General features: G+C 40.9%; 1 protein-coding gene across 3 annotated transcripts in view; it reads right to left on the reverse strand.

Annotated features, from left to right (window-relative positions):
• Positions 1-3,798: 3,798 nt before the first annotated feature.
• klhl14 (kelch-like family member 14) overlaps positions 3,799-13,816 on the reverse strand; it is an 18,547-nt gene continuing 8,529 nt past the window's right edge. For all 3 annotated transcript variants that reach the window (XM_031865455.1, XM_031865454.1, XM_031865453.1), the window contains exons 4-9: positions 9,531-9,620; positions 8,633-8,711; positions 8,025-8,215; positions 6,554-6,712; positions 5,813-5,970; positions 3,799-5,399 (exon numbers count right to left, since the gene is read on the reverse strand). In XM_031865455.1, coding sequence (XP_031721315.1) covers positions 5,259-5,399; positions 5,813-5,970; positions 6,554-6,712; positions 8,025-8,215; positions 8,633-8,711; positions 9,531-9,620 — 818 coding nt within the window. In that variant the 3' untranslated portion in view covers positions 3,799-5,258. The remainder of the gene's footprint in view (positions 5,400-5,812; positions 5,971-6,553; positions 6,713-8,024; positions 8,216-8,632; positions 8,712-9,530; positions 9,621-13,816) is intronic.

Here is a 13,816-nt window from a genome sequence, read left to right on the forward strand (position 1 = left end):
ACAATTACCGCTGCAAGAGTCGTCCTCTCCATCTGTATGGCTCTTTTTATTATAAATTAAAAATCTCTGATCTCCTCTAATTAGTGCAAACTATAGCCACTGAAACAACTGGCAGCCCCCACCTCTTCCAATTTGTGCTCGTCAGCTGCAGGTCTGCGATCCTTTCTTTTTTTAAATTATTTTTCAGGAATACATTGACTATCCTGTTACCAGGTATCGCTAATTAGGATGCTGCTTCTGTATTCTTGCGGAGTTGAAGTGTTTGACGCGAGCAGCAGCAGCAGCAGTCATAACAAGTAAGAATAGATGAATAAAATGCGAAACATGTTCACAAGAGGGAGAGGGTTAATGCAGCGCGCGCGAGACAGGAAAACATATCAATAAAGTAATGAAATGATTAATGGATTTGAGGGCTTTTTTGTTGTTCTTTTACCTTGAGGTGACACGCGCGCTCCTTCATCGTCAGAGAGCCCCATTCAGGTGGATCCTTGAAAATTCCGCCGTTCTCACTCAGTCCAAGTTTAGATGTTTGAGGATGATTTCTTGAGGATTTTGAGGATGGATTCCTCGCGTGGTGATTACGGCTGTTTGTCTATAAATACCGCGGCGTGGCCGGCAGCCAGAGGAGCGTGGCTTCATGTGAACGTAAACAGGCATGGGGGACAGCAGCGAGGCATGAAGATAATCCCAGTCATCTTCACTGGCTGAGCTGCGGTGATGTGACTCACTTTATGTGGGTCAGAGTGATCGGCTGCGTCTTCAAACTTCAGTTAAGGAGTGAACTGAAATGTGGAAACACGGCTTGAAGCGTTTTACCTGTCTGAAGATCAGATTTATTATTATTATATATACATATTTTTTGTAGTGAAAGAAAATTAATGCAACAGGTCTGGAGTGAGCATTGAGTCAGATGTTTTTACCACTAGATGGTGGACTAAAGCCGCATACCTGACACACACAGCAGGTGCAGTGAATAAGGAATTGCATTGTAAAGTATAGTTAACCTGCATCTATTAGTCTTCTTTCCAGGTTTTTCTGTAACACTAATAACAGCAGGGCCGGCACAAACCTTTTTGGGGGCCGCAGTAGTTTTTTTTTAATGTCCCTAACCCCCCAAATAAGTAAATAAGCAGTAGTGAAATAAATATTCACATCCTTCACAGAGTTGAAATGCTCCATTACGAGTAATTAACATGTAATTTAAGCACTTCGAATTAATCAATTGGAGCAGCTAAACTCTGTTTTATTAGAGCCAAATTGCATTGTTCTTTCCAGGAAACTTCCTAGGAAAATATTAGCTCATAAAATAAAGTATTACCACAATAAAATCAAAAGCAATCACAGAAAGATAACTGAACCTGGACTTACACCTGTTCAGTAGTTTCCTCTAAAGAGTGAAAAACATCAACATTGAAAGATTCTCTTGAATAGATGTAAATGAGCAAAGATGCAATATGTATTTTATTGATGAGAAACATAATTTAGTCACTCAAAAAGTGTCACATTTGTTGCATTTCATCGTTTTCTTTGCGATTTAATATAAATGATCTATTCTTGAATTATTCATTTAGAGGATGTATGAGAACAGATGCTGAGTGTTCCAGTTCAAGCAGAAGAAGTTTTATAACTTAAAGTACAAAAACATAAACAAGGTAAAACTCATAATGTAAAAAGATGTAAGGGTGCCCATTTTCCTGTGTCTGTAATATATCATGAAACTATAGAGCCAAGGACAGAGAATAACTTTCCTGTGATTAAAACAGAGCCACGATGGTCCATGTACTTAATTAAAAGGTCAGCCGTGTTCATTTCAACCAATCCTGTAATTCCCTAAACTGAGGAAGAGGTGTTAGCTGTGGGACTGAGAGCGGAGCAGAAACCATCTGCTGCCACCAACACTGAAGGGTAAATGAAGACTTCAAATTAAAACTGTATTTCTCCTAATTCTTGTGCTGGGATGGCTTTCCAAATCTTTGTCTTAAGGGGAGACACCCAGGGGGGATATAGGGTAGACATTTGAATGAAAAGATACAACCACAAAACCTCCCCAGTTGATTTGAGGAAAAGTGTTTTTGTTTTACAGGTTTTCTGAAATGTCACGTTTAGATATGCCAATGAGGCACTGTCTTATCAAATATGTGTTAATTTGCATATTGTTCCACAACAAAAAAACGTAATATAAAGTCAGGTTCCAATTCCCTGTTTCATTTAGTTGACATATTAGACATACATCACCATGAAACCCCCCAGTTCATTACTTACATTAAGCGTTCATCTTTTTGTATTACAAGTTTTCTGAAATGTTATGTTTAAATATGCAAATGAGTCATTATCTAATGCTAACTTTTGGTGAATTTAGGACAAATCTACAGACACAAATAGACAAAGTAGTAAAACAAACACCTTAAAGTGTATTTTGGATGTTTTCTTTCCGCTAGTTTGAAAGAAGACATGTTATAGAAGCAGACATGTTTTTGCCTGTAGTGTCTCGCCTTAATCAAGGTTTTATTATTCTTTAATTGCCCAGAGCGCCCTGAACTATCTGCTCAAATATCTCCATAAACTGCAGTGTGTTAGCAGTTGTTGTCAGACATGTCTCTGAGGGTTTTGTAACATGAAGAACACTGAGGATTTTCTAATGTCCCGATGCCATATTGTGTGAATTAGATATGGATTTATGTAATCTAGCAGAATCATCTCAGTGAGGAAATAATTGCCGTCTTATCCTCCAGGCACGCGGCCAAGTGGATGCATGACGTGGAGACGCCAAGCAGAGAAACTGCTGCCATTGAAAGACGGAAAAAAAAAAAAGACATTAAAAATGAACCATCAGGTGTGTGTGTGTGTGTGTGTGTGTGTGTGTGTGTGTGTGTGTGTGTGTAGGAGGACGAGCATGCTGTCTGGTGCATGAGACAGTTGGTAGTAAATGGTTGGCAAATCAAATCTGGTCTGGCATGAGGGGCCGGCCTGAGGGTAAACATCAGGTTCGCTTTGTCTGCTTGCTGGTTCACATTTTACAGACTCCCGCTGGGTTTAATGTTGTGTTTTCCTTTAATTTTAAAGTCAGATCTATTAATAATCTAACCTTTTTTTTAGGTTCAGAGTATGGAGACAAGTCTGTTTGGTATTACAGTCGGGGCTGTAGAAGGGAAATGCTACTGACATTAATTCATCAACAAACTGGAGTCTCAAGTATAAAAACTAGCTGTAGTTTCTAAGTACTAAGCGAACAGAAATGTAAAATGTTCCTGCTGAAATATTTCTAAACGTCCTTCTGAGTTGTGAACACTTGGTCTGAGCTTCATTCTGTCAAAGTGTGAAGTTGGGTTTTAATGATTTAGACGAGTTGTTTCACAGATCTTGAAGTTCCTCCGTGTTCAGTGGCTCTCAAGCTTTTGGTTCATGACACCTTCAAATTAAAGCGATTCCTACACTTGAGTGGTGAACAGTTCACCCAAAGAATGATTTTGTGTCTTTGGGTTGTTTCATTTCATTTCATTTGGAGGCAGAAAACTATTTCAAACAAATAAAAACTGATGCCAGAAATGTGTTTTCCTCTGTCATAAGTTCATCTAAATAATATCAAGCGTTTGGAGAATTCCTGAAGTCAGTTTTTCAGAGTAGATGTACGATAAGGGAGAACTTTGTATTCAAAGATACTGAAGCATCTCAGGAAAACCTGTTTATTCTGTGACTTCCATCAGACTGCTCACATCTAGGGAAGCTAAAGTTCTGTCTAAAATGTCAAAGAAGTGGAAAAAAACGTCTTTTAATCATCAAGAGTCAATTTATTTTCATATTCTAAAATGCAAAGGACATAACAGGATTTGAGAATAAATCCAAGGTTGAGTGCACAAAAATGTTTCACTGCAAGCGATTATGTACACGAATGAAATCAACAAATCTTTACAGAATGCAACAGGTACTGCATCGATATTTAAAGTCAACTTTTTGAACCTAATAACGGAGACGAGACTGGACTTAGATTCATTTGATAATTATTTTTTCAAACACAGCACATTGATTAATTTACATTTGATTGAACTTTGTATGCTGAATTAAAAGTTCACGATTAGTGCATCGAGGACCGTTGTATGCTCGTCTGGTTTTCATACATTAAAGATTAAAATCCCATCAGGGTCAATGCTATGTGGCCTCATAAACAGGCCTGTTAGCATTACCTTGTAAAGGTGAACAAGCCAATGTCCTCTCCATCGGTTTACCCAAACATGCTACCCATAAATACGTTGGCTAGCAATTACAATTTGATTGTACCGTCATCGTTTAATTAATGTGAACGTTAGTGCGTCATAAGAATACTAAGAATCAATGGTTCAACTTCCTTTGTTCTGCTTGCAGCACAAAGAATAGCTGCCACAAACATTTGGCAAGATTTCTTTCTGTCACTTTATACAGAAACACGACTTCAGTCTGGGTGTAAATTATTAAGACAATTAGTTATAAATTAGGGGTGGGTGACGTGGACACGTCCTCATTAAGATCATTGTGTCTTTTTTTTTTTTACAATGTCCTCCTGCTTGCAGGTCTAGTTAAAATGTATTTTTTTCTTGTTCATACAATGTCAGTTAAATAATGACTGCAGCTAGGAAAAGTTTCTGCAAATGTCCCCATTTTAGACACGTAAATAAGTTCAACAAAACAGTTGCATAAGGATCCGACAGCAGGATAAGAGCACAATCCAGCCAGAGAGAACGCGAGTGATGCAGAATATTTGTACACTTTGATCATCACGGTTAATGTAACTCACCCGGCCTTATTTTGACTTAACCCCATAGACAATTTGGGACTGATCACCTTTTTCTGCCAGTGTCAGTCCATGAAACAACACTGCATTGTGATAGAAATATGCCTCTACTGAATACAAGATACAATGGATTTGAAAGCTATAATTCAGTTCAACACTATGCGTGCTATAGAAGAGAAGCCAAAAAACACTTACTATCAGTTTAAATCAAATCAAATATGAAACTGACCATTTCTCAGAACACAGATGACTTTAAATACATGAGTTACACAATTCTTCTTCTTTTTTTTTTTTTTTTTTTTTTTCAAACCTTCAGTAGGGAATAACGAAAGTGCTCTGGTCAAACCTGTAAAAAAATAATTTATACACACCCCCGTCGTCTGACTGGGGGGTTTGTCACAAAATTGTTGACGACTGTTTTGCTTATCGATGGTCTTCTTCCCATTCACTCTGCTGCCCCCCCCCCCTTACCGCCCCTCCGTCGGATTAATTGTCATTTGTTGAAGGGAAGGCAGGCCGGCAGTATGACGGTGGAACAGGCTGGGCCCGCTAAGGGCTCTGCCACCTCTCCCTCCAGCTCTGTCCATGTTCCTTTCTCTGGGCTGTAGCAGATGGTAGAAGACTTATAGGCCCCCTGTGGAAAAAAACAGAAAATCAAGTCATTCTCCTCATTTCTCTCAGCGCTGTTTGGATTTACAACTGTGGAATGGAAAAACTCTTTCAACTGCATGTAGTCAAAAACAGCAGGGACAACTTTAAGGATCAAGTCTGGGGGTTTTCTACATTTTTCTTTTGTCAACAAGTTGCACGAAAAGACCTGCAGTGAGCTGACCCTTCTAAGAAGCCAAGTCTAGATAGAGCTCATTGCTCTGTGGAACAGAGCCCCCCTGTTGTCCAAAGTTAAAGTCTATATTCCTGACTCATGGCACGGTCAGGGTGGGAAAGAACTGAGACAGACGCAGTGTTTCGGTCTTTTCCTGGTGATTTGATGACAACCAAAACATAAACTTTTGCCATCAATCTCCTTTAATCTAAACTAATCCATACCATGCTCCAGCTGTAGCCCCCCATGAGAAAGATGCTGTCATCCAACACAGCGCAGCCCGGGCCGCTGCGACCCTCCAGGATGGGCGTCTGCAGGATGTTCCACTGGTCAGCTTTCGGGTCGTAACACTCCACCAACATCACGTCTAGATGGGAGAAACCTGTGTGAGAGAAGAAGAAAAATACCTTAAAACGATGACAGTACCTCTGTGTCTCACATAAAGGTGATGTAGTAGGGCCAGGTTGCAGTAACAAACTTGCTTGTTTGACTTTAAAGGCCCTGAAAACACATTTTTTTGCAATCAGCCTCTTATTCTGAGCGATGGGTTCCTACATGAACTTTTCCACCAGCTGTATTTCTGTGTGAGCTGCTTCCTCTGTGCTCTTCTTACTGGCTTAAGGTTTCATGAGCTGCATATCAAACTGTGGCAGTGAAAAGCAAATTGGAGCTTATACATTCAAGAGACTAATGAGTTACTTAAAAACAGTATTTCATAAGAGACACACAAGTTCCAGCTTTTCCCATTCAAACAGCCAGCGTTCTGTTTTGCTGATCGAATACAACGCATAATTGTAATTCAGTTGTTTGTTCAGTTTGCTTTCCATTTAGTACCTTGAATGCTGGAGTATAAAAGAGGTCGCACGGTGTAATAAAGCTCGTCAGCCGCTCATAATAGCAGCATCTCTTTCAGTGTAGATCTTGACCTCTTCTCTGTTAATTTCCCGAAACGCTCGAGTGCTTACCTTTCAAATGGTTTCCACCAATAGCATATAGGCGGTCGTTCATTCCAGCCAGGGCATGAATGGCACGCTTTGTGTTCATATCCTGTTTCCTTGCCCACACATCCATTACGGGGTCATAACAGTAGAGCCAGGACACATACTCTCCATTGTGAACTCCTCCTGCAACAGGTGAACATAGAACCATGCTTTTAATGCTATGTCGAAAGTTCACACCGAAGGACGACACACTGGCTGCTCGTATAATAAACGGAGGAGCGAACTGACACGCGTCTCTTTTATTAGATGTTATATAAACACCGTGAAAGTATCGAGACTCTCAATCCGTGGAGAAATACACGCAAGAGACTGTGCCTTAACTAGACCACTTCACAGATGTGAACGTAAACATTCTGAATGTGTCTCGGTGTGCATTTCCGGTTGCAGTGTTTGTGAATGACGGCAGCTGACAGGAAGTAAACATGGACCCAAGCTGTTGCCTAGCAACGCAATTTGGTTTCAGACAGAGACTAAAGCGTGTCAACATGTTGTCGTAGAAAACCCAAAATACAAGAATAAACCTGGAAATCCTTGAAAGACGATTGATTCATTGCTGAACTTACATACTGTAAAACTATCTTCAACGTATACATCACAGATTAATAATTACAGATTTAATTCTTTACTTCTAATGCTGTCCAGCTACATGTGCTCATTGTATCGCTGGCTAGACATAGTTTTTGTTTTAGTAGATCTCAGTGCGTCAGAGTTAATGGCGGCTCCGACTTCTCCAACCAGCTCTATTCAGACACTCAAGGTTGGTGCCTTTGTTCCCTTTCTTTTAGTTGTATAGTGTAATAACTGCCGTGGCGCCTAATACAGAACAATAGTCATAAAATTCACTGATGATTCAGTGATAGCTTTTGGAGGAGGAGGAGGATTTTGATGTATGACATTCTGCGTTGGTGTGATGAGTGTTTGATTGATTGAAAAGTCACCTAAACAAAAGATATCATAGATTTCAGAAGAACTGCAAGTATTGGATAGACTATGTATTGAAGTTACATTGAGCGGATTTTAAAACATTTGTAATTGAAAGAGCAAACCAGAATCTGCAACCAAACTGTCAGCGGTTGAGTTGCATTGTGGGTAATGTAGGCGCCAGGGTTTGACAAAGAAGAATGTGGGGAATAAAAGAGACTCTCTGCAGTCTGCTTTACTCTGTACTGTGTGTGTTTATAGTTGTTGACTGTGGTCACTGTTGTTTTAATATGATTGTGAAACACATTTTCTGTGCCAAATATTTATCATGTAATAACGTTTTAGAGGATATATCTATCTCTTTCAAATGCTAAGGAATGAACATCAAGTTTTTAAGAAAAAACATTGTGTGTATTTTATGTGGCGGAGGAATAAAAACGTTTTTACAAAGACTTAAATGGGTTTTTCACGACAAGAGAAGACGGGTAATACGTGCGGCAGCTTCTCTCCTGACCTGATATGTAGATCTTGCCGTTGTGCACTGCTCCTGCATGGGCGGCCAGAGGCTGCGGCAGAGACGACAAGTAGTTCCACTCGTTAGTCTCCAGGTTGTAGGACTCCACGCTGGAGAGGTAGCCGCTCTCGTTTCTACCACCAATCACGTAGAGGTGCTTATCCAGGCGGCAGGCAAAGAAACTGGCTCTCCTGAGGAAGGAAGTGTCAGACAACAGACAACATCATTAAACCAGCGATGACTAGATGTATCGTAGGATTCCCCACTGTTTGTGTGCAAGGTGATTGACTGTGCTCGTCACATGCTTACCAGCTGTGAGCATTTCTCTTTATGCATAGTGGGTGGACTTACTTTTGCATAAGACATTAATTGAATGTTATAAAATCGTAAATTCTGAAGCCAATACGTGCATAGTTATAGAGATGCAAAGCACAATGGCTGTATGCAAACTGACAAAATATCTAATAATACAAATACTAATAAGATATTGTTTGTTTTCTTAATATGTGAAGTCAATGATGTTCATGAAGGTCTTCCAAGACCCGTGAAAATCCATCAGTCTCCTTTACCATCCTATGTTGTCTTTGGGCAACCACATACAGACTCACCTCTCCTGCATAGGAGGCAACTGTATCCAACTGTTGAATCTGGGATCGTAGCGGCTGACAAAATGAGTGCTGTGCTTTCCTGCAAAAACCGACAGAAATCAGGATCAATGACGACGACTTAGTCTTTATGGTACGATGCAGTTGAGACAGACTATGGCAGCGCTCTGTTCTAATCGGTTAACTCTTTGCCAGATTCTTTGTTTTACACGGCACCAATGAAATGCACAACTGTGACTCTGTGGGTTTAATATAAACATATTATCTGAAAATCACCACCCACACATAATGATTTTCAATGTGAGGAGGTGCTGCTTTTCACCGCCATTAGAGTTAACAAGCACTGACTGAGGTCTTGTCTTTTTTTTTTTTCAATCATAGATCTGGTGTTGGAGGATAATCTGTTGAAAACATCTTAAATTATCTCTAATGATGTGTTTTGGTATTGTGTTGATTTTCCACACACGGAGCTAAATAAACACGACTGAGTTCACGGCGTGCAGCGCGGCATTGTTATGATACTCGGTGGAGAAAGAACAAAAGGACAGTATCAGATTTTTTGATCATTTACAGCCTTTGTTTCTTACTATGGCGGCGTGTTACCGCCATTTCACAGCAAGCACTCTTAACACTTCTACAACTAAAATATTTCACTGTTAATAACAGTTATTTTTCTATGCCAGTTATTGACAGGTGTTGAGTGGAGTGTTGTTTGTCCACCCAGAGATGAACTGGCTCTAGGATGAGTGTTTGAAACTCTGAAAGTGTAACATTAACACTGATGGGTTTGACTGAGCATGAACTCCAGCTTAGTGCGCTCTCTAAACTAAGTAAACACTCACAACATGTGCTGAGTGGAATCACTGGGAAGCGAAAGGTTCAGTCGGCGGTGTTACTGTACCGTTTGGGTTCCACTGATCCTCTCCGCCCAGCAGCAGCAGGAAGTTCTCCACCTGCACCACGCAGTGATGGGCGCTGTTGTAAGGCATTACTAGACGAGACACAGAAACCAAAGGCGTCAATCACTGAAACATGTCAATGATGGGCAGTTTAAATCAAAACTTTTACACGATTGTACTCATAAATGTACTGTAAACTACATTATAAATACAAGGCTAATGTAGACATGGCATTGTGTCATCAAACGGTAACCAATGAAGAGCAGCATGTAAACCCGGCTATTTAGGCCATAATATGGACGATATGGACCCCAATCCTAACACCGCTGCTGAAGCAAAGTCTAAAAAACCTACCAAACAAATAATACTTGATTTAAATGAAACAGATACCCCATGAACACAGTTTTCATTCCACAGCTTTAGACTTTTTGAGAATTACAGATTTATACACACAAACACAATACGTGGTGGTTTCAAAGAACGGTTCATCGTGAGTGGGTAACCGATTACATCTCCAGCCTCATAGTGCATCATTGTGGAATTGAGGTTTTCATTTTAACGAATGACTGTTAACATCAGCTGGTATAACTCTGCTCAGCTCCTCGGCGGAAGAGGAGATGCCGCTGGTCAAAGGCGGCAGCAAAGCCAGATCTGGATCTGTCCGCGGTGGGCTGGTCGCTGCCAGAACCCGACTCGAAAGGCACCGATAACAAGCTACTATATAAATCGTCTCACTAATGGTCTCATTAACTTATGGAGGTCATATTGAGTCATTAGTATCACAGTTAGACTGTTTCATGAACCGTTAAATGTTCCTCACAGTAACTTTAAAACACCAGCCACCAAATAATCAATAAAATAGTTTTATAGATCAATTATAGTCTTAAATTAATTATAATAATACTGAAAAAAACTAAACGTATCAGAAATGTGTCTCAACTGCACCTGAAACACGACAAGGACCCATCACTGAACAAAGCTTAAAAGGCTCTGGTTGAACCTGACATAATGTAGGTCTGATGGGCTGGACAATAAATGAAATGAAGTTCTTATTAACAGAGCATCCATCTTTACGTTTTAATACTTGTACTGGCGGCCTTCCTCGTTCAGTGACTATTTGTATTTCGTCACGCTGAGCGTCCTATTGTTTGAGAGGGAGCGCTCATTCTACGTGCTGAGGTCAAGATTGATTAAATCTGCAACGTACTCATCACAACAGCACAACGTGTTTGTTACAGTGACGCAGGCGGACGTCTGTTTCTCCATCCTCAGTGTGAGTCAATGCTACAGGATTGGTTTCCCCTCCTCACTGCTTTTTATTTTGTAACCTTCCATTCATCCATCTACAGGAAGTCATTTCTTGTGGGAAATCAAGCCTGTTGACTCCTAAACCGGAACAAATGAAAATATGAAGCAGAGCAAACGGTCTACTGTTTTTTTTTTGTTTTTTTTTTACAATATCTATCCATCTAATCTGATTAGGCCAATAACTTATTTAATTATATTTAGGAGACATAACTCACCTACCAAGTGATACTTAAAGGACTGAATCTCAGTGCAATCGTTTTCGTTTTCTCTTTATCTCGCATTAAGAATATCCCACAGCAGCTTTCCATCTCGTAACACACTGAGTATGTCCAGTAAATACGATATTTAGTCGGCATAAACAGCTAGAAGCCCACCGCTGCAGCAGGACCCCTTGTGAAGGATTTTCCCTTGTGTATGTTTTTTATGCTCCCCCCCCTCTCCTCCATCTTCTTTTGCTGAAGTGACCCCATTGAGATGTAGAGAAATGGTCTTAGGTGACAGTCATAATGAACATGATCGTGTTCACTCAATAAATCTCAGGCCCGGTGCTTTTTGAGCACAAATCAGTGAAATGTTAAAGCCCACCTGTCTGTCTCCATCAGTCATTTCCACTGTCACCTCCCCACCGCCTGATGGATCACAGTTGCTGCAAAATTAGACAGCCTTGAATCTCATTCCTTTCCAATTGGCCTCTCCCTGCAATCTCACTCTGGCTGGCTGACATGTGCGGGTCCTCTATGGGATGGAAGTCTCAGATAGGAACTAATACTACATACACTGAACACAGCTTTATCTCACGACGAGGGGATTAGGTTGCCTGCCTCCAGTGCACCTCAAAGACGAGTGCCATATGACTGCCAAATTCCCTTACATGCTATTTACATTATCATTCAGTCAGCAGTATATAGGACACGGATGGGCGGCTCTTTATTTGATGTCTGGCGACTTGTACTCGTACTAAAAATCATCTTGTACCCATGTGAAAAGAAGATTATTGCTTTACAGTATGTCACAGGCTGCAGTGTGAGGAGTGCTGTGGGAGGATTTGGGACATTTGCCTGCCTCTACAGGTGCCTCGGATACAGGTGAACAGTGGGATAAGTGCTGCAATAATTGAGACCACTTTAATAGCCTAGTGTGGTGAAAACGATGAAACATATCAATTATGTTTCTATCTGCAATGTGTCAGAATTACGCCCTGAGAAAGAAATGAATCTATCTGTCCCCCTCTCCTCTAAATCTAAATCTTCTACTAACCCCAGGGGTGAACAGCCATAGGAGGGCAGGATGAGCACGTCCTCTATGAGATGGACGCCATCACTCCAGTCTACAGTGAGCTCTGGGGCTCACTAGAGGGAGTCAGAAACCTCCGCATAGACAGAGGCACAGTCTGGGCTGGTTGAATGAGTCCACAGCTAATGCACCACTGCTGCTCCAGCTCTGACGTGCCTTCTACGCCATTACAAACGCATCCCACTGAGCTGAATTCCTTTGTTCTAGGCCACGCTGTGTAGACGAGGTCCACATCCAACGGGGACATTTAATTATCGGGTTGGATTTAAACGAAGAAGAAGAAGAAGAGGAAGAGAATAGTCCAGCATTGTGGCTGAGCCTGCGCCTGCCTTTGTCTCGTGTTTGTCCACGCTGCTGTGGGTACACTAGATGGCAAACTTTGCACTGGAATCACCGAGCAGTAGATTTATCTGACACCAACTGAGAGGGATCAGATTCTCCCCCAAATTGTGTTGATGAATGTCTTAATCAAAGGCTGTCCCTCTCAGGTTTCGCCTCATTGAAAAGTTATGATTGAATGTTAATAATCTTCTATTCCACATCCATTGTGTGGAGGCTACATCAGATGGCCACTGATGTGTTAAGGGGATGATTTTGCAGTTTTGTCCTTCCACTTGGCCACGGACCATTTGAGTGTTAACTTTTTAGTTTTGAGTGATGGAAATCCCCACTGACCTTTTGGTTGTTGCAGTCTATACCCAGGAGTATGAGTTAAATGAGAAAATGACGATACAGACACCAGCGCGCTGCAGGCTGTTGTGTATGCATGGCTCCTTTAGTAAAATGCACCCTGACAGATTTGGCCAAACATGAGCTCAAATAACAAATTACTGCGAAGTAATGTTAGAGTAGCTCGAATATTCTAGCGGAGGAAGAAGCAACGTCCAAAACTTTCTCTGAATTTAAGACACAGCGAGAGAAACAAACCGGGCACAGTACCGAGCTGACAGAGAACAGAGCCATGGCTAATATGTATGAATGAAGAGATGCTGCTGAGGTACGGCTCCGACCAAAACAAAAGGACAAAAACTCAATATCTCTGGCAATGATGATGCAAAGGACAAATATGGTTTACCATTAGCTCTTGTTTGACCTTTGCAATATGACAACAATATAGTGGTGCGCCTTGAAAGGTCAGGGAAGACGAAGAGACAGAAAAAGAGCATGGTCCACTTTACAGAGGAGAGCGCTGCAGGAACTCTTCAAATAGGTTCTCTATTGATTCACTTTTGTTTTTCAATAGAATGGATTCTTTGGGGGAAATTATGACAACTTGCTTTCAATATGATATCATAAAATCAATAAACTGTACCCTACTATGAATTCCTACAGGTTAAAGGATATGTCTATCTTTTATTTCTGCTATTAAGTCAATGGAAATGATATTTGCTTCTGAATGTTTGTATCGACATTACAGCTGCTGTGTTCCACTAACTCCATCCATCTCGTTGGTGTCTAACTCACCTCATGCAAACCTAATATCAACAGTGAGACCAGGTCAACAGGCTGTGTTTAAGTAAGTATCGGCTGATTCAATCTCATGAATTGATCAACGGGAGTGAATAATCAAGCTAAGCCTTAAGAAGGTATTGAGGAAAGATGTCGTTCATTATTGTTCTCTCTCTCTCTCTCTCTCTCTTTCTCTCTCTCTCTCTCTCTCTCTCTCTCTCTCTCTCTCTCTCTCTCT

Source organism: Anarrhichthys ocellatus, unplaced genomic scaffold, assembly GCF_004355925.1.
Source record: "Anarrhichthys ocellatus isolate YVR2014 unplaced genomic scaffold, GSC_Weel_1.0 scaffold32, whole genome shotgun sequence".
Taxonomy (NCBI): domain Eukaryota; kingdom Metazoa; phylum Chordata; class Actinopteri; order Perciformes; family Anarhichadidae; genus Anarrhichthys; species Anarrhichthys ocellatus.